Genomic DNA, 26,627 nt, shown 5'->3' with positions numbered 1-26,627 from the left:
ATTTTAGCCACTGACTGAGCCATAACCCTCGATCAAGTAAAGTGAATTTTCTACAAATCAATGCAGCCAGGTATGAGAGAGAGACTTTTCGAATTTGTAGCGCTCGATGAAGCAAAACTGTGTGTATTTCAGTAAGAGTGCGATAAAGACAGATTTCTCAAATAGATTAGGGAAGCGTATAAGACATAAAAGACATTTATGTAGTGTCTCAAGCTTTTTAGAGCAGAGTAGTGGTGGAAAATTGTACCATTTCCTCAAGTTTCACATTTTTAGCTGTTAAAGTTTCTTTAGAAGAAGAAAACGCTGCAACTTTTTGAAGCGAGAACCTGTTATGAGACAAATACAGCTATGATAAGCTGAAACGGATACAAATTCGATGTGTGAATTCCCACCCTGTGTCATTATGTTTCGCTGAAGGTCTGTGTTCAAGGCTGTCTGAGCCTTTGCGGTATAATAAATAAAGTCAGTGACAGCAGCCAGCAATGATCAAGAGAGATCGATCCTATCTAGAAGTGTTGTCACCATGTTGCTGTTGCATTGCAAAAGCTCCCTTGTTATAAGAAATGCAAGAAGTGGTTAAATTCTTCCTTACCCTTCATGGATTTGATGGGCTTAAAGTCTCTTTCTTGATAACAGAAACTTAGTTTTTTGTCTTTTATTCCAAAATACAAATGTCTTGTTTTCATTTTAAAGATGCCTATATATATACTAGGCACTTGAAATAACTATCTCTCCTCACACAGAGTTTTTGTAACAGGTTAAATTTGTGGGCTTTGCTTTTTGTGTGTTTTTTTTCTTTACATTTCTGTCTCCCTCTGGCTTCTGATCCTCTCTATTCTTCTCTGTCCATTCTCTTTCCGTGTGACTTTCTGCCTCTGGTGTTTGTCATCCTCCCTCTTTCCTCCAAATCCTAAAGGATTTGTGATGCGAAAGGCTGGACAGTAACTTTTTATTACCTTTGACTTTGATTAGCACCCCTCCAGAAACTCTTCTCACCTGTAGTTAGACCCTAGCCACTTTCACCCTCTGTGAAATCTGGAGCTGTCAGAAACCCTGGCCACTTAGAGAAGGAGCAGAGCTGCTAGAGCTACCACCTGCCCCCCATATCTGCTCAGCATAGCTGGGGGAGATGGGGTCTGTTATTCCTCATAATTGCTGGTTGTCAGAAACCATTAGTGTAGGAGTATTTCAGCAGCAGTACACTAGCAGGCCAGGGAGTCAGCTGGAGTAGTGGGAGGAAAGAGGTAGGCTGGCTGAACACAGATTGATCGAAAACAAGGCGTGCGCACCATCCGCTGTCACTCCATCCCTCTTGCCGAATCCTCAAGTGGGGCACGTAGTATTTTACATACGCACCCTGACCTGTTGTAGAAACGCAGGGGACCCGCTAGGAAGACCAATTTACACGTTTGGATCCATCAGCACCAGCTGGTCTGCTTCCCTGCTCTTGGCTTCCTTCCACGTCCTGCTGCATGGGAGCCACTGCTGCTCCTTCTTAAATAATTAATTTCTAATTTATTTCTTATTTCCACAGTGCTGTCATGAGATTGACAGCCAGCACACAGGTGCTCATGCATAAAGTGCATCCAGACTTTTAAAGGCCATTCTGCTAGATTAAGGCTTTCTGCTCCAGGGGCGGTGCTTTATGAAATAAGTGCTAGTCAATTTTCCACATACTGTGAGCGTGCCAATATTTTTACAGAGTGATAATAAAGCAGTTCACCCATCACGACTTTAGCACTTTCCACGAACTAAAAGCTAAGCAAGTATAACCAGATAACCAGTTATGTTGTCTGACTACCTAATTGCTGTGTGTCTTTTACCTTTTATCTAGAATGTGATCTTTCCCGGAGCTGGAGATGAAGGGATCAATGAGTACAAGTCTGTTATCTACTACCAAGTAAAGCAGCCCCGCTGGTTTGAAACGATAAAGGTTTGTTTTTCTGCTTACTTCTGCCACTTAACTGTTTCTTCTTTACTTCTCTAAATCATTTGATTCTACCTTTACCTTGATACCGTCCCCTTCATGTAGTTTCCAAAGTTTTTTCATTACACCACAGGCTTTTATTGCCAGTAATTTCTATCACAAGACTTTAGTGGCAAATGTGGTGCAAAACTGTATAGAAGAGTGAAGTTATTCATCACACTTAAAGAAAGGCAAACTTTCTCTCAATTCCTGAAATCCCAAATAATTATATAGCATTTTTTTTGCAAAAGTGTTGCAACATGTGAGTTAATTTCTGTACAGAATAAAATCTGGCAAGTTTAGAGTTCACTCTGATTTCAGTTTGTCCTTATGTTCTGTGAGTGTGTGTGTGTGTGTGTGTGTTTCAATCCTGCTCTGTCCTTTGTCTTAGGTTGCTATTCCCATTGAAGACGTGAACCGGAGCCACTTGCGGTTCACCTTTCGTCACCGCTCATCACAGGACTGTGAGTATAAATGTCAGCTTGTGAATAATCAGTTTTTCAGATGACCAACTGCACAATTGGCTGCTAATCTATCCCCAGCAAATATAATGGAAGATATCCAAACCAAGCAGATGTGTTGCACAGTGATAAATACTTTGAAGCTCACCCTTTGTCACATTAATCAGAGGTATTAGTCTGTCCCCCGCACAAAGCAGCATCATGGAGTGGCTTGTCAGAGACTATGGCTGGGATGTGAAAAATGCCTGAGGGGACATATTTGTTTATTGGGACCAGTGTCTAGCTGAATGCAGCCAGCGTTGTACGCCCTTCTGTTTTCTGTTTTTTTTTTTTGCATCCTTTCTAATTTTCGGGGTGTAAAGGTCAGGGAAGCCTGGCAGTGGTAGTTCTGCCAGCCCATCTGCCTGCCACATGGCAAGGCTTTCCTACAGCCACAGGAGTGATGCAGGAAAAAGGGTTTGGGGACCATGACAGGTGTATACAGTATATACAAAGCAATCAGCTCAAATGGCACAGAAGGCAGAGCAGAACTTGGAGGATGTGAGGATTGGAAAGTATACCCTTTCTCTAATCTGCAGCTGCTGTCATCATCTACTTCCAAAATCCTCTTGCTTTGTTTGCTTCTCACCTGCATGCAGGTGGTTTGGAGGAAATTGCCAGGTCTCAGAGCTCAGCGCTGGCTTATAATCCACTTGGAGAGCCTTCTTGTCATGCTCGGCACCTTGCTTCTCTGGAGACTAATGCTGTTACGAGACATGCCTTTGAAACTCTGACTTGCTGTTATCTTGGTGTAACGGTTACTTTAGAAACTGGCTCACCTCAAGTGACTCTGGGACTGCGGGGACATGCTGATGCTGCCAAACTTTAACTTTTCTCTGACAATTGACAATAGCGACATGTTAAAAAAGGTGTAATAGCTGGATTCTTTGGATTTGTGTATGGTGAACTGCTGCTGCTGGTGAATGTGCTTACAGTATAGAGACCAGGGTTTATTTTATGTTGGGTGTAAAGGTGATATTCCTATGTACATTGATCTAATTTTATCCATGTTTAAGATTGTATGCATCCGTGCAGGCATGTATTTCTATAATTTTCTGACCGACTTCTCTCACTGCCTCACTGTCGCTGTGTACAAGACCTAAACTTTCATCTCAGTTTGCAATAGATTGCTTTTAAGAGCAGAATAACACCTCCTGAAACTAGCATATTTTCACGTAATATCACAGATATACCGCAGACCATACCAGAGGTCTGATCCAGATCTAGAGAGGGCGTTAAGGGAAAACTCTAAGCTCGATAACCCGAAGAGTGAGGAAACTCATTTTTCATTTCAGAGAGGAAGGTAACTTAAAGTCTGGGTCAGACTCTCTGAACCTAATATGCTCACTGAAACAAATCCTTACTCATCCACTCTTGCTGTGCTTGAAGGAGCTATCAAACAAACCTGTACAGTCGATACCAAAGCACATAATAGAATTCATTAATTTCCAATGTTTTCCATCCTTTAGACACGTTAAGATCTCATAGGACTACCTTAAAGATAACTGTTTTTGTGATCTGTCATCCATGTAGGCCATAGACTGCAATCTACGGTCGAGTCCTTCTCAGATCAGAGTAAAATCTCTGTTTTACTTTTTTTCTATCACTGGGACTGTCTCAGTTCAAGATGCTTACTAGATTATCAGCCATTTCTTTAGTGCATTTCTATAGTGATTGCTGTTTTAAATCTTTATGACGCTTTGTTCACTGATCCGTGTCTCATGTGTCTAATCATTTGCCATACTGTGATTGGTTACAGTGTGGGAATATTCTTTATATACTTAATATGCCATTTTGGAGATTATGTGAATATTTTTGAACATGCACTGGGTAAGGTAGTGCTGTCCACCCACAGTAATGTGTGCTGTGTAGCCCAAATGCAAAAGCACAACTGCTGCTGGTAAGTGAGAAAGGGTGATACATTGGGAAGCTTATTTTCCCCACTTCCAACATGAAGAAAGAGAAGCAGGCTACATCAGCAGGAAGAGCTCATTTGCATGTGTTGATTATTGACCATAAGTGTGTGTTTATCAGTTGAACAGCTAAAACGCTACTGTCCAAACCTGCATTCCTCTTATTAACTTTTTAAACTAGTTTTTTTGTACATGCTTTTACCGCACCTTCTTGTGCACGGCTGAATAAACACATTCGTCCAGTGGAAAGGAAAGCTTTGTGTAACTCTGTGCAAACACACAGTTATAGCAAGCTCAAATTTAAAATCAAACCCACGGAGCGAGAAAAGTGCTTTGTCTTGTTTTTCCTGCATGCATATTCATTTCAGATTGTGCCGAGTTGTGTTGACAGTGGCTGTATGACTGTTCTGCAAGTGTTTTTTTTAAATAATTATTGTTATATATAAGGAGCAGTGCACATTAATTAACATGAGCATTTAGGTCCATTATGTAAATGTGCCAGATTTAGTCATACAAGCTAATTTTAATACACATTCCGTTTCAGATTGATGCCACTGATAGAAAGAAACGGAAAACAAAAGATCTAAGGTTATCTAGGCACATATAAGGGACCGAAACAGCTGATTGATAAAACAAAAAACACATCAGTGGACAATCAGTGAAAAACAGCGACGTAAAGTGACATTATTTTAGACTATGACAGTATGTTGCGCTGCTCAGTAAGAAAAGACTGACTGCCAAAAGCACTTTTTCTAAAAGATACTGTATAATCCCCTTTATGCTGTTTAGAGATGTCAAAATAAACTCTAGCATATCATATTAAATTTAATATGAATTTGATAATACTTATGATTTTCATTTAAAGCATTTAAAGGGAATACAAGCTCGCTAACTTGCAAGCTATTGATAATCATTTTGACAGCTGTCAACTGGCGCAACCTTAACCCGTTGCAGAGCTCCACTGATTATTTTTTTCCTTCACTGCTCATACATGCACTTAACTCGGTGGGAGCAACCAGGTTTAATTGTGGGTTTTCTAGCATACTTATTACCTGTGCTGTAATCAGCCAGTTAATATTAATATTTGAAAGGCTGAACGGAGATAGAACAGCTGTGTAAAAATATATTGTTTTTCCATCAGAAGATACATACAGCACTCCTTAACCTCTCTACATGTGATTAGTTTGTGATGAAAAGCAGCACAGATTTAGGCTGTCAGGCCTTTGTATTGCCTGCCTGCGCTGTCATGTGGCTGTGTCCTTCCTGCTTCCTTCGATGTGCTCCTAGCTAGAGCTGAACTTTAAGGGGATACACAGAGTGACAGAGCTGCTCATCAAGACCACTAGTGGAGCTCATGTGTTCAGTATCTCAGCCCTGTGGTTGAGAATTAGGCCAGCTCTAACACAGTGCGTCAGAGTAGCACTCTAACATTGTCAGGCCTCATCAGGCTGATGGCTGCTGTCACGGATGCTGCCGTAGCTGTAAAAGATTCCTGCCATCTTTTCACTTTCGTTTCATCTGTCTTTATGCCACTGCTTCGTGAGTCAGGTAGGCTTTAAAATGTGGAACAGTTCAGTCAACTAAATTTGAAGTGACAGCCCACCTTAAAGGGGGAAGTTTGCCAAACTCGCACACAAATCGGACTTCGATTGGTTTAAAGAAGTAGCTCTGTCCCGAAAGTGACCTTTTTTGTCCAAATTAAGAGTTTTCAGCTCTCTGCCCTTTAGGAAGTCACTAATACGTTTGGTATTATTGGATGGCATGCCTACAGTGTTCTCCCTCCACTGGTCCCTCTCAGCCTAGCAATTATTCACCGGTGAGTTGCAGGCAGCAAACCAATGAGGGGATTTATGCAGATAGAATGCAAGATATATACTTCGATGAATCACGTCTCCCTGCGCGTAAATCTGAGCTTGTTGATCCGCAATGATGATGTATGTGGCCCCATCCAAAGTCCCGGTTACAGGACAAAGTCGTAACTCTCTTCCTTGTTTATGCAGCGCTTCCACTCAACATTCCCAATCACGCATGTGTCTGCACATTCACACATAAACCACGAGCATCTTTCCTCCACTCTTGCAGGATTATACAAATTGGTCACAGCTGCAGCAGAGCACAAGTGCAACTGTTTATTCATTTGAAAACCGGAAGTGTGGATTAATCCAAAGCCTGTCACTTGAGTAATATTCCTTTTTGTAATTAGCATTTTTTTTTTGTTTTAAGGCACATATTGTTATATAACAACCAACTGTGATTGCATCTCCCACGTCCCTCGCATTATATTTTGCACAAGTCCTTCAAACCTATGCATAATTGGTCTCAACAGTCGGCGCGCGTACATTTGCTTCACTTCAGGGTGAAAAATAAACAGTTCACGGACAGATGCAGCCATAGCATTAATAAAGACATCAGAGGGGAACAGTAGTTTCTTGTGCTAACTCAGGAGCTGACTCAGGGAGTGTAGTGCTGAGGTTAGCGTTTGGATTATCACTTCTTTCAGACTGCTGGTTTGTTAATGACTTGTTGTAACATCAGCAGTGCTGCATGGTTTACTGCAATGGGATCTATTTTTTTTGTTCCCGAAGACGAACATTGTTCACATAAGCATACTGCACACGTACGAAAGATGCGGTGTGTTTTGCTTTGCAAAATGAGACAAAAAGCAAACGTAAGCTGTGGTACAAAAAAAGCGAACTGTATATATGAACGCAGTCTTAGTCTCAAATGTAAACACCAGTAACCAAGTTGTCTTTATTGCTTGTGTGTTTCTTTTTCCTTCCACAGCCAAAGATAAATCGGAGAAGATATTTGCCTTGTCTTTTGTGAAACTGATGAGGTATGACGGGACCACTCTGAGGGACGGTGAGCATGATCTCATCGTGTACAAGGTAAATGTAAAAAGACAAAACAAAAACATCCCATGAACACACTTAGAAATCTTTGTTTCTTGCTGCTTACTCGTCAGACAGCCCGCTCTCCTTGTGAAATGACCATGAAATAAGTTGTAGGTGAAAAACTGCCCTATTGTATCGGCGACTGTCATCATAACAGCCTGCCATCAGTGCTTTGTTTGTGAATTGGGTAGCTGGTACACATCAGCCCGCACAATGAAATGAGAGTACTTTCCAATTAAAAACCCTTGCATAATGATACCTCTGTGTTACGGTGCCCATTTATGTTAATTAAAAAGTTCATATGGGAAAAATCCATCTTGTTACATTTGTCTTGTCATGTTTTCTGGATTGTTGTTTTCGTCAGTCAACCCTGCATTTGGAAATGAATGATATTTTTCTCACATGCAACAGCTTGGTAGAAAAACACACAAATTGTTTTGTTGATAATATATACCAAAGGGAGATCCATTAAAACCACAGCTATAGAATGCAACATTGTTTTAATGTGTACAGAGTAATTTGGGGTTTCTACCAATAAACTGACTGAGACTTGTTCTCTAAAACTAGGCGGAGGCAAAGAAGCTAGAGGACTCTTCTCTGTACCTAAACCTACCTTCCACAAAGCTGGAGATGGAAGAGAAAGGCTACTCCACCACTGGAAAAAATACCCAGAACCTGGGCACCTGCACCATCAGCAAGGATTCCTTTCAGATTTCCACCCTGGTCTGCTCTACCAAACTTACCCAAAATGGTAACAGCTTCTATATTTTAATGAATATTTGTCTCTTTTCCTGTGCAAGTTGCTTTTTTAAGCTAAAAATTATGCTCTTGTGGAAAATGTATCAAAACGTCAGTAAACACATGGAAAGGTATTGTCAGCTTAGATATTATATAAAAAAATGAAAGAAGCTACTGTGACATCAGCCTTGTAGCATTTTGAATCCTTAAATTAAGCATTTTTTATAGTCGCTGTCTTTGTCTTAACCATGCCATTCATATTTGTATATTTTATCCTTTATTGATCTTTGTTTTTCCCTAATTGATTTGCACTAGCTTTACATAGTTACCACATAGTTTCTACTTTCCCTGCTCTTAGTCTCACAGTGAGCACACCTCCCTGCACAAACGCATCCAGCGGAGCTGACAAGAAACGTGGGGAAGTCAGTATAATATTAATTGAGTTCAAGACAACAAGTTACTTTATCTTAATAAAAGCTTCCCAACAACTGTTAAATCAAAGAAAACAGCACTGAAAACAATCAAGACAGAAAATGTTGTCACTGGTGCTTTTCAGTCTGGACCACAGTTTGCGATTAACTCGACAACTAAAGCAAATAAAAGAAATCGAGTGGCTGTTCTTGACCCTCTTTTCATTAGATTCCTCCATGCTATGGTAGCTAACAACTGTTGCACTTTCAAAATAGAATTTACATAATTAATCTTCTAGTAGAGCTGAATAAATAACTTCCTAATTAAAAATAATGAATCTAGTTAGTTGTTTATTCCAGTGTGACTTGGCTAATCCGTTCCTGCTGCCTGATATACAGATATACTCTCAGAGGTTTTGGTCCATAGTTATATGACAGCATCACTAAGTTGCTGCAGATTTGCAGCTTGCAGATTTAGATGTGAATTTCCCATCCCATCACATCCCGTGCTCTACTGGATTGAGATCTGGTGACCGTGGAGGCCATTTGAGTGCTGTGAACTCACTGTCATGTTCAGGAAACCAGTTTGAGTTGATTTGAGCTTTGTGAGATGGTGTGATATCCTGCTGTAGGAGTCATCAGAATATGGGTTCACTGTGGTCGTAATGGGATAGACATAGACAGTAATTGCAGAGTTGGCCCAAAATGTGCCAAGAAAATGCTTCCCGTGTCATTATATCGTCTACAACAGCGGTCCCCAACCTTTTTTGCACCATGAACCGGTTTATGTCCGACAATATTTTCACGGACCGGCCTTTAAGGTGTTGCGGATAAATACAACAAAATAAAACCCAAAAAAGATGATTTATTCATACCAAACAGGAAAAGAACCAGGGAAACAAAGTTAACTATAAAAACGATAAAAAAAACCTGAAAACCATAAATTTCACACCCGAGCCTCAACTCTCGCGGCCCGGTACCAAACGACTCACGGACCCGGGGGTTGGGGACCGCTGACCTACAACATCCAGAACCATTGATATAAGGCAGGATGGATCCATATTTTATGTTGTTTAAACCAAATTCTGACCCTACCATCCAGACAACACTTTTCCAATATTTCATAGTCCAGGTATGGTGAGCATCTGTGAAGTGCAGTCTCAAATCCCTGTTCTGTTATGTAACAGGAGTCGCATCCAGTGTGATCTTTCCTGTTGTGACCCATCTTCTATAGTAAATTCAATGATGCTCTTCTGCATAGTTTGGTTGTAATAAGCAGTGATTACTGTTGTTACTGCTTCCTGCCTGTCAGCTCAGAGCAGTGTGGATATTCTCCTGACCTCTGCCATCAACAAGGCATTTTCACCCAGAGCACTGCTGCTCACTGGATAGTCTCTCTTTTTGAACCGTTCCCTGTAAATCCTAGAGATGGTTGTGTTGAAATCCAAGTATGGAAGTGGTTTTTTGAAATGGAACCACGCCACGTTGACATCCACTGAAATCACCCTTCTTCTTCCTCAATCAGATACTTGTTTTGAACTTAAAGAGGTTCTCTACACCATGTCCTCATGTTTAAACTATTGGATTGCCACCACCTGACTGGGTGCTTAGATATTTGTATTAACGAGCGGGAGATCAGATGACCTAATGAAGTGGCCATGAGCACTGACCACATGCTCTCTGATCTCTTCTTTCTTGAGGTGCTGTATAACAAAAGTAGCACACATGAGAGAAAATCCCAGCGATGTATGTGGATTTACTTTTGTTGTAGCACAGAGAAGTACAATTCCAGCTTGATGAAATGCCTGCTCACATTTACTCATAAAAAGAGCTCTCACTGGGGGGGAGGAAAGATTTCTTTACTGTATCTTAGCTAGGTAGACCCTGAATTTTGAAACCACCGATGGACCGTAGCCTCTGGGTTTGACAAACGGATCATAGGAACACACTGACCGCATATCATTTAATGTAGGATGCCTTAGCTTCAGCTTTTTAAACATTTTTTCTTATTATCTGGTTTTTCCTTTTCCACATTCTGAGCGCCAGGAATGGTTTTCCTCCTCTCTATTCCTACTTCTAAAGTACTTTCTTTTCTCTTTACTCTCTGTACGCCAGTCAGTCTCAGTTAGATTCCAGTTCATCTCTGTTGAGCGAACAACAGCCTTTTTATTTGCCCGTGAAGATCTACTCTTATTAAGCTTGGGAAATCCCCATGCCTGCCACTGTGGCTCGTGGATTAAGGATTTTAGCATCTTGTGTTCCCACCAGCCTTTCTGCATGTTTATAAATCCCCACAGATGTCAGCGTAAACCCTCTTGAACATGCTGGTATTTCTTAGCTGTGTTCATAACGTTGTAGGTAGATTGTGTGAAAAGCTGTTCTCTTTTGTGTGAGTGGTCAGATGCTCCTAGCTCTGATTTCACAGAGCTAAACCAAACCAACCTAAATGTCTGCTTTGCTTTCTTTTTCACTGGATGTAATTTGCTCCTTTGTTTTTTTTGTTATATGCAAGACTGAATCACAATTTTAATTAGAGCCAAAATTAAAGCTTCTTTTGTGTTTTTGGCCACAGTCTGAAATAAATGAGTAACAGACACACTGCAGGGTAACTTTGACTTGAATTGAAATTAATTGTTTTACTCGCCAAGAGCAATGCCCTGTTTGAATAAGGAGTGAATCATGCCCTTACGTTTTTGTATTCACGTTAACACAAAGATAATTTTTAACCGCCAAGCAAGGGCAGAATGAAGAAAAAAGCTTGGAGTAAATTATTGAAGTAAGATCATGTGTGTTTGTGGTCTTTAATCCCTTGAATAATCCTTGTGTAGGCCTGTGAAAAGAAAATCCACTGTAAACCATTTTTCTCTTTCTTTAGATGTTAAATATAATTTAAAACTTTAAAAACTCCTTTCAGGAATAAGTGGCCTTATGTGAAAACTAATAATATAAAATCTTAAAATGTGACTATAAAATGACTCCTATCAATTTGAATGAGATCCCCAACACCACTGGCCAACACAACATAAATACGTAATCAGCCAATCACATGACAGCATCTCAGTGCATTTAGAAGTATGGGAATGGTGAAGAAAACCTGCTGAAGTTTAAACTGATCATAAGAACAGGAAGAAAAGGTCATTTAATTAACAGCTGATTAACTGATTAGTGCCCAAACACAGATTTTTGCATTTCAGTTAATTAGTGTATGTATTTCCCATTTTCCTAACAAAATATGAAGAAATGAGGGATGGTTCGAGACTTGGGTGCAATACCTGAGATTACAATATCCATATAAACCTAAAAAAAAAAGGTCTGTAATCAAGCCAGCAATAAGGCTGCTTTATCCTTTCTATGTGGTGATAAAGCTAAAGCAGCCACTCAAATAGGCAGTAAGACTCTGTCACTGCAGAGGTCACATAAAGCTACAAAACATTAGGTCAAAGCTGAACCAGGAATTTTTCTGAAGAGTAGGATCGATATTTGCAAAAGGCGCTTTCAGGTAGAGATGTTTTCACATTTGTGATTATACGACGGCCCGACTATAGGGGGAAAAAAAATCTGCATGTAAACATTAAGACTACTAAGTAAAAAAATGAATTTAGGAGGGAGATTATCCCAAAGTTTGACAGATACCTTGGTGAGATCAGCTGTTTCCTTAACGACGATGCATGGTCTTGACGTGCTGGCAATTTAAAAACTACAGCTGAATCTCTGACCTATCAGCAGCACAGGCTTTATGTGACACTTGTAATGACTTCAGCACTTTTTGTGCTAAATCATTGCAGTCTAATAAAGACGTGAAATGACGATAAAGCTAATTGTCCGGGATACAACCTAATAGCATGCGCAGCAAACATTTTTAAAGCCTCATTAATGAGATCACTGCAGACCCACAACAGGCTCTGGGCATTTCTCTAGGACAACGGGAGGTTTCTGTTGTCAGAGGGCTTCTGCGTATAATGTGTGAAAGCGGTGGGTGTCGCATGTTGTTATAGCAATGTTCCCTTTGAAGCTTATTAAGTTTAGTCTGTGGTGTAAGTTGTCATTTAAATACAATTGTGTGTGCCCTCCTACTCGGCTCAGGGGATGGTGATGTCAATGAATGAGCCGTCTCAGTTACAGGAGAGCCTGCCTCTCTACTGTAAGTAATGATAGTGGCTCAAATGGTTGTCTCAGCTGTTATGTAGATGCGTAGTATGCAGCATATATCAATCAGCACTATTCTCTGCTCCTATTTCTCCTCTCTGCCTGCCATTTTCTGATTTATCTTGTTCCCTGTGCGAGAGTGATGGGGGGGGGGGAGTATGTGTCCTGGTTTGTAGATTCACTCCTGTAGAGCAGCTCCACTCTCCATATTTACCTGTCACTTTGTGCTGATAATTTGCAAGGTGCCGGTGGGTGCTTGGGGATCAGATGGCCTCGTCGCTGCACAAAGTTTGATTAAACTTTGTGCAGCTGTGTGTTGTATGGGATATATCATCCCACGCTAAAGCTCGAGGAAAAGGTTCCAGCTATTTTAATAAAGCACTGTACACAGAGCAGCCACAACATTAACACCGCCTCATTTATATTGTGTAGGCTCTCCTTTTGCGACCAGAATAGCTCTTATCCATTAGGGATACAGAATTTGCAGGTGGCATGAGGACATTGGCAGCTATTGCTTTGGGTTCAGTAGCTTGTGTGGCTCGTTTCAGTGGTTTGGACGGATGCTCTGAGTTGGAATCCAGGGAGGTTGGATGCTAGGTCAATGCCTTGGGCTTGTTACCATGCTCCTTTAGCCATTACTGCAGGGTTTGTTTGTTTTTTACCTGTGTAGCAGTGTGCATGTTTAGTTTACCATTGTCAAATGATTTTTTTTTTAAAAAAGAGAGGTTATTTTTCCTCATTTTTTTATCCATCCATCCAATATCCCTTCTACAGAAAAAAAAAAATGTACAAGAAACAGCAGAAAATTGCATTGTTATTAGAGGATCAATATTATTTACTTACCTGTCTTTGGTTTTGATTTTGTGGCTAATCTATCCACAATATTTCCCATGATACCAGAGTCAGGCTTCTTTATGAAAAACCCAGAAGCTCTTCAAGATCTAGGTGTGTTTGTCCAATAGTCACCTCTTTCCCATTTTCTGCATTTCTGTAAATGAAATGATTACATGATTCCAGCTCATCAGATGTGATGTGTTGACCAAATATCTCGGGTTGTTTTGACTGTTGGTTGGCTGAAACAGCAATTTGATGTTTACATTTGGAGAATATGTGACAGTATAATTAATATGATTAGTAATGTAATTGTGGTAAGATCTGTTTCTGGAGGTAGAGCAGGTCATCTACTAATCAGAAGGTTGGTGGTTCAACCCGTAGTTTCGAGTTGCTTTCTGATCCGTCCACCAGAGTGTAATTATTAGATGGAAAGCACTTATAAAAAAGTGCCTGTATGAATGGGTGTGATGCCTGTTCGCTCACCAGCAGTTTATCCTGAGCACTTATTCTTGCAAAGGGAAAAAGGAGCCCTAGAAATGCCCCTTGCAACAGACTGCATGCTTCATACTCATGGCTCCTCACTGCTGATCCCCACATCTGAGATGAAACACTCTTTTTAACTAAGCTAGATTTATGCAGGCGGCCTCCCAGTGCTGGGAGCTCCTGTGAAGTGGCTCCTAGCTCTTCCCTGGGTATTTGCAGTGTGCTTCGCTAAACAGAGCAAAGATTCAGCGACATCACACGTGGGAGAGAACCTAGCCCAGTGAAATCGATTAAAATACTTTTCCTACCTCTGCTGGAAAGAAAACGCATTTTGTGAACAAAGCAGCTTTAAAAGTATGGAATCCATGTTCGTATTGAAGCTACTCCAGCATCAGTGCGCTGAAGAAGCCTGTACTTTTAAACTTTTAAACGACTACATACAAGGCTGTCACTATTAACGGCAAAGAACAAGCTATCAAGACTCCTTAGTGGTTGTGTTTGCTTTTAAAAGTGAACAAAACTGATTTTGTGAAGGAGTGCCGTAAACAAACTTTCAAATGGTAATGTGAAGTCTTTTGCATTTCAGTTGCGCATTGACAATGTTATGGAACGCCAGGACTGCCATAATGAATTACTTAAATACACCATTAAATAATTAATTAAATGTGGCAATAATTAATTAAAATGGGAATTAATTAATTAAATAAATAGTTATGACACATGTAATTAATTAATTATTGACACATTTAATTAATTATTTATGTATTTCATATTTTAATTAATTATTGACACATTTAATTAATTAATTATTGACACATTTAATTAATTATTTATGTATTTCACATTTTAATTAATTATTGACACATTTAATTAATTATTTCATGATATATTTATTTATTTCATTTTGGCAGTCCTGGCGCCTGGCTCTCATCATGAATTAATTTTATCTGTCAGACTCACCCATCAAACTCACGGGGCGGGGTTAACGCTGCCCATGCAGCTTCTCTAACATTTGATTGGTTGCCGTGCAATGTAAGTCAAAACAGGTCGATCCTAGATAATCGATTGCTTCTGTAGACTTGAGGCAGCCAGGTATCCCAGAATGCGTTTCAAATCACAGGCAGCAATGGTGGTGGTGTAGTTTTAAAATACCCCGTTTTTCTGTCACCAACTACACGCGAATGTCGCGCTGTAATCTTCACATGTCTGGTCAGGTTATCAACATAGAACATGTTTGCAAAAGTGCTCAGATGTTTTCAGAGATTTCAGTAGCTCTGCTAACAGTCAGCATGCAGAGTGCACCGAGGGGGTTACGTCAACCGGTTTGTTTACATATCCCACTCTCCGTGTTCCACATGTTGCATTCGCAGATTCGCATTTTCACCGAACGATCGTCTCTTTCCGCCTGGTCTTGTGTCTCTGTGCTTCTGTAACATAAAGAACGAGCTGACATGTTTCTCAGGACACCAGCGATCAGCTCGCAGGCCCTCAGTTTACTTGCATGCGTCCTCCTCACCTGTCAGCTGTTTAACACCTGCTACTAATTCAAGAAACACGCCCACGTTACCTGGTGATAGTCACAGTTTAACTGGGCAGCCGGTGCTTGATATAACGCAATGTCAGCGCATTTTTCTGCACAACATAAGTAAATATAGTATTTTTCCCGAGCGCAGAGCTGCTGGAGCTTGTTTCCTTACAGAGGACTTTATAGGCGAAGCCACTTTATCGGCAGCTGATGTCCAATTACCTGCACACAGCTTTGAAACCTCACCTGAGTTTTAGCTCTCAGTGGTTAAACGCTGGACTTAATTCACTCAGGTTTTGTCTGTCGGGTCACGTTTACTTCGCTGTTTTATTTACAACTGAGCAAATCGGTTTGGCTCAAATTAAAGTTATGTTTCATAACTGCAGAGTTTTACAGACGTTTAATGGTTCACTGGCACATGTGTTAGACTGAACTATTCGCTTTTCTTTATCTGGTGTGTTTCGGATTTAACAGTGAATTTTGAGATTAAACTGACTTTTAAAATGTTTTTATACAAAGAGGAAAGAGAAGGCGCATTTCCACCGAGAGGAGCAGAGTTTGCAACAGCATGTTCAAGATGAAGACTGCAACCTGGACAGAAATATTATATCATCTGTTTTTAATAGTTATTTAACTGTATTCTAAGCACCAGCTATGTTAGAATTTTTAGAGTTTACTTAACTAAAAATAAATGAGCTTAACATATAATTTGTGTGATTTCTCTCTCTCTCTCTCTCTCTCTCTCTCTTTTTTTTTTTTTTTTTTTTTTTTTTTGCTTTTTCGGTCATGTTATGTTTAACTGTAAAAGGTTTGTTACAAACTGTGAAACACATCGTGCAGACTTCTGGATGTTAGAAGAAAACTAATACTGCTCATGAATGAGACTAAAGGCAGGAAGGTGTCCTTTAAAACTAAACATGTTAATAGGACCTCCCTATTTATATCGTAGTTTATGATATAGCACGTGTATTTCAGTAATAGCCTACTGATTTCAGCAGCTCACATGGGCGTTATCTGTGATACTCCTTAACTATAATTTATCCAAGTTAACGTCAGTTAACCATTCAGACAGTTCTTTTGCAATGAAAAACATAAACACCCATGCTGCGTAATGTTTACATTATAGCTGCTTATGCAGTAACCATGGTAACCACGGACTCTGAGCGGCTGGATCGACGGAGGTCAGACAACAATTTTACATGTATGATCTTAAAACAGGACACAGCCAATATCCGTGCTGGCCTCATATCAAATGTGACCGCAGACTGAGTCTGTTTGATGTTTGCTTCATATCTAATCTTCCTCTCAAACATTTAAACAGCAGCGAGTCTGCAGCTGAGGGAATACAAACTCAAATTGTCGGAACAGGTTCGATCGTGGATTCATTTGGTAATTTATTAAATGTATAACTGTTAGTCTAATCTGCTGCTGAGTCTCTTACACTGATGAAAATGCAGATAACACAGATCACGAACACCTGTTCAACCAATCACTTTCATTCCACTTTGATCTGCGACAAACTGACGGTTCATCTCTGTTACAGTGTTGCGTTAGACTGCTATATTTTTGTGTTCTTTATGCTGTAGATTTTCACGTCTCTGGAATAGTTGGCAGTATTAAGGATGCTTTTCTGTAAAATCATACTGATATGACCCGTGACATATTCGTAGATGACAGTTAGATAGTCAGCTGGGAAACTCTGTGTTAACTCAGAGATCTGAAGATATCGTGGAGAGATGCTGATCTTGCTCCGTGGTGTACAGGTCACCCTCATGATTAATATTCACAATAAAAATATTAGCCGAACATCATGAAGTCTGTATGTGTTTCATAGTGTCGAACAACCTTTGTACAGTTAAAGCCAGCAGTTACTACATGAGGGAAACACCAACGTTTTCTCTTTTATGCGTTTATACGCAGGTCACGCTGATTACTGAACAGAAACCCAAACATCAGCTGTTAATCGAATTTATTTCCTCTCTCTCCTCCTTAAACATGTTTTTAATGTTAGTTATAATTCAGAATTGGCGACTGAAACACGTAGGACACATACGAACATCAGGAAATAACACCCCGATAAATATAACCTCAGTAAAAGAAGTCAGTGTCAGCGGGGGTTATTGCAGCTGTGTACCGGGGCCTGCGCTTTGTCGGCGGTAACAACAGCTCGATTGCTTGCGAGGCGAGCGGGTCTATCCCACGCTTTGCCGTGAGACTGGGCAGACATCTCCGAAATCATCGAAGCACTTTTGCAAAGAGGCTGTATCTTGACAAACCGATCAGACATATGAAGATTAAACCACTACATTCTCGGCTAAAAAAATATTAAAACGGTATTTGGTGACACACAAACAGGGTTTTTCAAAGTTCAGTTCTGCCGGTTGTTGTGGGCTAAAAACAATGGCCACCAGGCCAAAGCAATGGTTTTGAGTCGATCAGCGTTAACCCCGCCCCCTGAGTTTGATGGGTGAGGCTGACAGATAAAATTAATTCATGATGAGAGCCAGGCGCCAGGACTGCCAAAATGAAATAAATAAATATATCATGAAATAATTAATTAAATGTGTCAATAATTAATTAAAATGTGAAATACATAAATAATTAATTAAATGTGTCAATAATTAATTAATTACATGTGTCATAACTATTTATTTAATTAATTAATTCCCATTTTAATTAATTATTGCCACATTTAATTAATTATTTAATGGTGTATTTAAGTAATTCATTATGGCAGTCCTGGCGTTCCATACAATGTAACCTATTTTCTCTGAATTAATTATTCCACTGCTCTCCATCTGCCAGTTACTTCCACAGTCTTTTAAATTTCCACTGCCTGTGGAGACATCCATTCTCAGACAGATGTTATTTGTAAAAAGGCTCTCAGTATTTTTCTCCAGAACAAAACTGATTGCCCCCCAATCCCACCCCACCCCCACAACACTGTGCCTTACAGCCCCATGTGCTACACGTAGTTGGCCTCCAAACACCACTGCCCCACTGGGACCAAGCTGCCTGATGATTTATTCTCACATTATTCCATTTATCTCTCTGAGGTGCTGAAGCATCAATTTCCAAATCTATATCTCCTTGGGGACGGAGGACCCTGGTAGTTGAGACAGGTTCTTGTGATTGAACCCTGATAGGCTGTCAGGTTTACAGATGATGGGCATCCATTACTGTGTTGCCATGGCTGATTGACTCTTCCTGAGCCAATCAGCCATGGCGAACGGGGAGAGGCAGCCCCTAGGGACTAGGTTTGCAAGAATGCCAAAGAGATTCTTCTATTCGCTTCAGTCAGATGAGGCTGAATATAGTATATATTCATGAAAGCTAATAAACCATCATGAATATACCATAAAGATGTTTCTGGGAATCTCTCAGGACTGTGCCTGGGAAAATGTATGTGAAAAATCTGATTATACAATAAAATGAATTAAAATTAACATTAAATGGAAACTTTTGTTAAATTATAAATTGTTTATTTTGTTCTTTTGCTTACTCCTGGTTTCGTCCATGTGACTATTTGCTGCTTTTAATGGGATTCTGTAGATCACACAGCCACACAATCAAAATAATAAGCTTGTTATGACAATATGAAGTGTTTTATTAATGCACATTTTTCATGTTTGGGACTCGAATTAAAAATCCTAGCCAAAATTTATGCCGCAGAGGCAGAGATACCCTGATTGGCAGAATCTAGAATGGCTCAAACGCAGCATAAGTTTTGAGCAAACACTTATTTTATTTATATTTAATCTCCAAGGAGCCAGACTTTTTCATTCGTTTTCTGTCCACTTCTTGCACCTGTTCATTTTCAAAGGGATTTTTTTTCCCTTTTTTGTAAGGACAAAATTGCTAACCTTGTGTTTGGGAAATTTGTAAACTGACGTGAACGTGATAGCGATGTCTTGGAAAAACATGCTAAGCCCTAAATCTCATTGAATGCAAATAGTGGACTTTTTCTTGCACAGTCTCCTTACCCGCCGTTACTATTTTCAGCATGAAAGCTATGCATTGTGTTGACAGCTTTTTGTTTGTTTTGTCTTTTTCCAGTGGACCTACTTGGCCTGCTGAAGTGGCGCTCCAACACCAGCCTTCTGCAGCAGAATCTATGTCAGCTAATGAAGGTGGAGGGTGGCGAGGTTGTGAAGGTCAGAGGCCCAAAATTTCCGCTCGGTTGAGTTAAACCGCTTTCAGTCAAAGCTTAAGTAAACATAAATAAATGCGTCTCACTTTCTTTTGCAATGTTCATCGCCTCGCAAATGTACCTAATTCCTTTGCTTTGACAGAGATCGGCACAAATGGACCAAAAACAGATCTTAACAGCTGTTCACATAAACATGCAGTCACAAACGATGCATACTCTTCCTGAAAGCTACAGCTTCCTGGCAGCAGTTTCACAAATGATGTCGCTGCCTGTCATAAGGAATCGGCTGCCACTTTTTTTTGCTTTTGTTTTAATGGCTTTAGCAAGGAGGGAGTGCGTAGTACCCCACACTGTCTACAGACAGGGAGGAGATGACCTGCTGTCAGAGATTTAGGCAGGGCCTTTAAGTGCTCAGCATGGGGCAGATGAATAATCATTATTTAGAGAAAGTTTTGCACGGGCAGGTTGGGCGCCTGGCAGCTTGGAGCCTATCTAAAGAAGTCCTTCACCTAGACAGTTTTGATCAGGCCAGATAGATGTCTACCACAGCTGGACTAGTTCATTAAACCACAGGAGTGTGATTATTATTACCACCACATTAGCACTCAATTGCTTCAAAGCGCTTCAAGGCTGTCGGTGGGCAATTAGATACCATTTTCATCTTGGCATTTAAAAGACTATTTATCAAAAGAGTATACATTATTTATTCATCATTTCATTTTTTTTCCCCATTGTAGTTAACATAAAGCACTAAATATGTTCATAACACGTTTTTTTTAAAGGTTTCCTGTTCTGTTTTTTATCTCCCATCTCCCTAATGTGACACTGTTTGAGCGAAAAGGTCACTGCGCCGTTGTCCTTGTCACGCGGTCCAGCCTTTGTGAGACCGAATTGCACTTTAAACTCCGCATAGCGCACAATGTGTTGGTTTCTCGTTGAGAAGATGATGAATCTCATCCATTCTGAGATGACAGACCAAGCGCAGTAGAGAGTGATGGCTCTGTTCCCGACACTTTTACATCTGTTTTTACATTGCTGCAGAATTGGCTGAGTAAATGGAGCATGTTTCCCCAGAGAGGAAGGGTGTATATAGTTAGTGTTCCTGGAGGTGCTGCTGACAGGGAAATGATCACTCTCTTCATAGAACTATTTTGGTGTATGTTAACAGCTGTAAAGGGTGCGTAATGGGTAGCATAGAACCGTCACAGCAGGAGTTCACTTGCCACTTTGGTTGCGCCATTCAAATGATAGAGGCGTATTTAGGGCCGGGGTGACGAACATATTTTTGCTGTGTATTTCTCTATTTTTATTTATCAGTTTGCTTTGAATCATTATAGGATAATGTCTATATAAAAACCTAAAAATGCTATTGCACAGTTTTCCCTAATGCTACACAAAAGTTCAAAATTTCCCAAAGACTCACAATCGGTTTAGCTGTTGTCATGCATTTTGTGTTTTTCATTCCTTTAAATGCCGGATTCATTGGTTTGTCCTAAGGTTAGTTATCACTTTAATGACACAAACTGAATGTGCATGCCAGAGAAAAAAATCATGATCAGCTTGACTGAGCCGTGTGGACTTTGTCGTTTTGCTGTGAGATTAGGACTTAGCATATGCATGTTTTATTTTTTGTTTTTGAATGACACGTCTCATTGTTGGCCTGCCATAACATGCCGTGCATCTGTCATTCTAGTTCCTGCAAGACACTCTGGATGCTCTCTTCAACATCATGATGGAAAACTCTGACAGTGACACTTTTGATACTCTGGTGTTTGATGCCTTGGTAAGGAAGAATCACGCTGTAACGGCAGCGCATAATTTATAATAGAGTTCCCTGTCAGCGCCAATAAACATTTGGACATGTTTGGAGCTCAGAAGCAAATATAATAACTTGTGAAATACTTCATGTGTTAAAATGCTTTTTGACAGGCATCCCTGCTCTGTTTGGTACCCTAATTTGTATGCAGCTACCTGTTTTCTGCCCTTAGTTGTTTCTCTAAACTAAAAAATGAACAAACCAATTTTTGGTTGCTTTTTGGCTATATTGTTTTAGTTCTAAAATTTATTTATTCCAGTTATGTACGTTAGCATTGAACTCCACACACTGCCACTCATGTTCCATAGCTGCTGCATTGATTTGCATGAATTCTTAGTGCCTGTGAAGCATTTTCATTGAACATGCTCACATGCTTATTGCAATATATAGCATGAAAAAGACTTTACATTGGGGGAAAAAAGGTTATGACTATTAACCTTGTCCTCTCATGGGCTGCAGATAATGGGATTCAAGGTATTAGGCTGAAACTTGTCTAGCATGCATTTCAAAAGAGCACTTTTTGTCATTCACAGAAAGGTGGTAGTAATTGTTTTTTGTTGAGTTCCTAGATTATCTGCAGAGCAGAGAATTGAAAGAAAATGGCTTTCTGCCCAAATGCAACCTTGCTTAATTTCCCAGTCTGTTTTGATATATTGAGCAAGACGGGTAGTTTTGGGGGGCTCTGAATTATTAAGCAAGGCTTTCCTGGTGCGTTTAATTTACTTTTTAATAACTATGTCTTTATTGTTTGATAGGTGTTCATTATTGGGCTTATAGCCGACAGAAAGTTCCAGCACTTTAATCCAGTTCTGGAGACCTACATTCGAAAGCATTTCAGTGCTACACTGGCATACACGTGAGTTTAATTTCTTTACAGAAACATTTATAAACATGCGTGTTCCACTTTATGATTAGCGCATTATCCACACCCTGTGTTTCTATTTGCAGGAAGCTGACAAAAGTTCTCAAAAACTATGTGGACAATGCAGATAAGCTGACAGAACAGCTGCTGAAGGCCATGAAAGCTCTGGAATACATCTTCAAGTTCATCGTCCGATCCAGAGTCCTCTTTAACCAGTACGTATGGTATTTTTTTGCAAAGTGTAACATTGCATCATAATGCATGCAGTTTTGTTATAAAGCTACTGTGAAGAGTATTTTCAGTGTAACTGTGCTCAAGTATGAGTCTGATAAGCTGTCTTATCAAAGCGTAAGCAAGCTTTTGAACTTTTTAAGATGGTCTTTCTAAATTTATCGTTTTTTTCTCTTTAATTGCTGCTGTTCCTTTAAATAATTTCTTGGCTTCAGTCGTCTTTTATAAAAGATCAATGTGTTTTGTAACACCGAGTTCTCTGCAGCACACCTCAGCTCCGGTGTAATAAAGTTGAAACAAGTAAAAGCGAATGGTCTTTGGATGAGGTCGTTTCTATGGATGTATTTATAATAGGCTGTGGGGACGTTAAATGAATGATAATATTCGAGAGTTGTGAAATAAAGCTGTTGGTGGCTGAAGGCCTGATGTATGATCCTGGACTAATTAAGTGTGCAGAGTTTGATTGGTTTTCTGTCCAATGTCTAGAGGACACTCTGTCCTTTACCTCACAGAGCACAGCCCTGCCATTCTTTTCTATGTTCCAGTTTGTGCCAAGTGGCTTCTTTCGTAGATATCTGAGAGAGAAAAAAAGAAAACTCAAGCTTTATGGTGGTCCCACTTTGTGTTAGCTCTTGTCGGAGTGGTTTCTTCGGTTGGTTGCCAGCATCAAACTCCGTCAAGCCACGGTCGCTGAGTCAGTCGTCATTTTAAATTCTTATGAACTATAAAGTTAGGTTTGATGGAGCCTAACAAGAAGGTGCTGAGGTTACATCAGCAAATGTTTAGCCTTTCACTGTGGGTCAGTGAAGAACTTTTATGAAAGTGCAGAAGAACACCCTAATTGTAGATTTGCCCCCACCTCATTCAATTCGACTGTTATAGCTTTCTAGGGCTCACTGAGCTCCTTAGTGTTGCAGGTGAGCAGCGGCTTTAAGTAATTGTTGTTGCGGGAGCTCTGAGACGGATGCCTCTAATCCCACGATTTCTGTAAGCCCTCAACAGTGGCTATCCTGTACCATGTAATACATCCATTCCCTTGAGATATTGTAGCCACACAAAACCCACGTCTGTGGAAGAAGGCCAGTAATATCTGATGGAGTGGGAATTTAAACACTTTACCTCCATTTCACCTTGCACACTTTTAGTTTCTCTTGCAAGTTTTGATTTTATTTCTCTAAAACTGAGCGGTTGACATGCTAAATTATTTGAAGCTGCTGCTCGGCTCATTTCCACTTAATGACCAGTTTGTTAAGATTTACGGTCTCTGTGAGTGCTAAGAATTTTCATCTTTGAGGGATTATGTGTTCTTTCTTTCCGTGTGTTCCCATACACTTGGAAAAATGGGGGGAAAGCGTTTTCTTTCGCTGTAGTGCGATCATTGGCGTTTGGTTGCTACAGTCTGTGGGCAGCATTTGTTCCACATAACCAAGCTAGCGGAAGGAACATTAGTAATTCGAGTTGGAGAATAGATGAGAAAGTAAAGCCACTGAACCCTAACATTTGCTTGACATTTGCTTTCTGTTCCTTGTATAGTATTCTGGGAAAGTCATTAGCATAGATCATTAATTTTTCTGATTTTTGTTTCCGCATGACAGCAGGCAGGTGCTTCGGGGTCTTGTCATGTTGTTTTAAATGCTAATCTGGCTGGCAGCAAGAGTGATGTCTCTGGTTCTGATCCAAGAATATTTGCATTGATAAAACAGGGCCTTTCTGCTGGCTGCTTTTAATGATTTAACAGGGAAGCATCAAACTCTTGTCATTTCCAGTGCAGGTGGGGCTGTTTACACAGGGATGAAACACACAACAGCCTTGTGATCATCTGCCAGTGTAATTCTCTACTTCATCTCCTCCCAGGCTCTATGAGAACAAAGGAGAGGCTGACTTCATGGAGTCCTTGAGGAACCTTTTCACATCCTTTAATGACATGATGAACAGTAATTCAGAGTACACTGCCATGGTGAAGGTAGGCTGATTACCACTCAAGTCCAACTGCATACTGTTGCTCAACCTTACTGCCAAGATTCATCTGCTGCACTGTGAATAGTAAATAACTGCTGCTGTGTGAATAGTAAATACATCTGATGTGATTAGCTTGGGATGACATATTCTGTAATTGGAGATTAATGTGCCTTGTTAGATTTAAACTATGACAGCAGTTTATTAGATATTAATGCTAACATTCCTTCAGATCATTGCTGCTTACTGTGTTCTGTGCACTGTTTGTTTTCCACGTCTTTTCCACGTATCTCTGTGCAAATTCTTCTTTTTCTTTTTATGTGAACTTGTTAGAGCTGAGAATCAAGAATATGAAAGATAATCTAGCCACTTAAAGTAGTAGTTATAGTAATTAATGACTACTTAATATGCTGTGAGAAAATGGGATGATACTGAGGAATTAAGGAAGCATTCATTCAGCGTAGTATAATTTAAAGTCAATTAAACTTTAGAGATATCAGTGGTGCCAGTTTAGCTCACTGGTGCCTCAAGTGAGCTAAAGTCTAACCTTTGCAGCTCGTCTTCCCTGACTCACTTTCTCTGCTTTACATATCTAACCATCACTGTGTTATCAAACAAAGGTAAATGAAAACACGCACTTCAGGGATGTCAGTCTGTCCAGATAGAAAGAATAAACCGTTGTGAATTCATTTCAGTTGTTTTGGTCCAAATAGCTGCACGGTCTGACCACAGACCATTGCTATCTCTTTGTCCGTCCTGACTGATTTTCTCTAGTTTTGCTTTTTCTTTGTCATTGTTGATAGTAGGAGATGGTACCTGCAGCCCACACAGGTTGCAAATGTAGGCCACCTCCTCCAGAATGGCACATCCATGCGTGCTGTTGCAAAAAGGTTTGCTGTGTCTCCCAGGACAGTCACAAGACAGTAAAGGAGATACCAGGAAACAGGCTGTTACAAGAAGAGAGCTGGACAGAGCTGTAGAAGGGCCTTAATCCGGCAGCAGGACCAGTATCTGCTCTTTTGTGAAAGCAGGAACAGAAGGTTCACTGCCAGGGCCCTACAAATTGACATCCTGCAGTCTGGTCATGTGCATGTTTCTGAACAGACTGCTAGACTCATCTGCATCCTTTAGTGGGTTCAGCACCATGCAGCTCAACTGCCATTTGCCAGAGAACGCCAAAACCAGCAGATCTGTCGCTGCCACACTGTCAGACCTTATGTAGTTCAGGATAATGCCTAGAATCATGTGACCAGAGTGCACAGGCAGCCCCTTGATTACAAAGGCATTAATGCCATGGACATTGCCAGTGCCACAGGCTATCCAGGAGCTCAGGGATGCCCAGATCCACCATCACCTTTAAGAGCATTCCCAGATGTTGTTGGGAGCCAATACCAGCACTTGTGGGCCATTCATGTTACTGAGCCACATGTGGATATATCAGCTGTGATTGCAGTGTTTACCCCTCAGCCTGATAGGGTATTGTCGTCACCCTGCCGGCTGGGCGAGCAGGTGACGTAGACACCCAAGTTTGTGAATGCAATAACTCGAGAACGAAGCAACATAGCAGCTTCAAATTGATACCACAGGTGTATCTACTAAAAATCTCAGTCAGGTTCAAATCTCAGTGACTTGGACTTCAAGGTCAAGGTCAAAGTTTTCCAAAACTCTTCTGAATGCGATACATCGAGAAGGAAGTCACCTAGGATTTTGAAATTGATGCAGAATCAAAAAAATTAAGCACTTTCAAATAGAAAAAAGTGCTTGTATGAATGTGTGTGTGAAAAGCACTCTGTAGCAGTCCATTTACTTGTTTTGTCACACCAATAAAACAGAGGATTTCAGACAGTTTGAAAAGAGGTCAGAGGTCAAAAAGAAAAACATAACTAAAAATGTATTTATTTTTTTTTTAATAATTAAAGCTTTAAAGCCATTCTACATTTCAGGCTTTCTAAATAAAATCATGAGACTGTACACGGGCATAATACAGGCACGTTTCAAAGCAGAAACAGTCGAGGTATTAAATGGGTTATTTGCTCGACTATTTTTGCTTCCCACTAAGATGTAACTCATGACATAATCCACTGGAAAGTCACAAGTTCACATTTTTAACTTCCTGAATAGATTAAATAAACAGGATATTGTTAATGCGCTTTAGAGGTACTATCTTTAGTCACACTATCTGTTATCCACCTGTTTCCTGTCT

At 40.2% G+C, this 26,627-nt stretch overlaps 1 protein-coding gene across 2 annotated transcripts in view; it reads left to right on the top strand.

The window, feature by feature from the left end:
- dock1 (dedicator of cytokinesis 1) overlaps nucleotides 1-26,627 on the top strand; it is a 191,796-nt gene that overhangs the window by 37,858 nt on the left and 127,311 nt on the right. For both annotated transcript variants that reach the window (XM_019362509.2, XM_013269519.3), the window contains exons 15-23: nucleotides 1,835-1,933; nucleotides 2,358-2,430; nucleotides 7,164-7,267; nucleotides 7,841-8,024; nucleotides 19,466-19,563; nucleotides 21,253-21,342; nucleotides 22,131-22,231; nucleotides 22,324-22,452; nucleotides 24,323-24,431. In XM_019362509.2, coding sequence (XP_019218054.1) covers nucleotides 1,835-1,933; nucleotides 2,358-2,430; nucleotides 7,164-7,267; nucleotides 7,841-8,024; nucleotides 19,466-19,563; nucleotides 21,253-21,342; nucleotides 22,131-22,231; nucleotides 22,324-22,452; nucleotides 24,323-24,431 — 987 coding nt within the window. The remainder of the gene's footprint in view (nucleotides 1-1,834; nucleotides 1,934-2,357; nucleotides 2,431-7,163; nucleotides 7,268-7,840; nucleotides 8,025-19,465; nucleotides 19,564-21,252; nucleotides 21,343-22,130; nucleotides 22,232-22,323; nucleotides 22,453-24,322; nucleotides 24,432-26,627) is intronic.

This window comes from Oreochromis niloticus, linkage group LG8 (genome assembly GCF_001858045.2).
Source record: "Oreochromis niloticus isolate F11D_XX linkage group LG8, O_niloticus_UMD_NMBU, whole genome shotgun sequence".
NCBI classification, from domain to species: domain Eukaryota; kingdom Metazoa; phylum Chordata; class Actinopteri; order Cichliformes; family Cichlidae; genus Oreochromis; species Oreochromis niloticus.
This window is presented reverse-complemented; position numbering and strand designations above follow the sequence as displayed.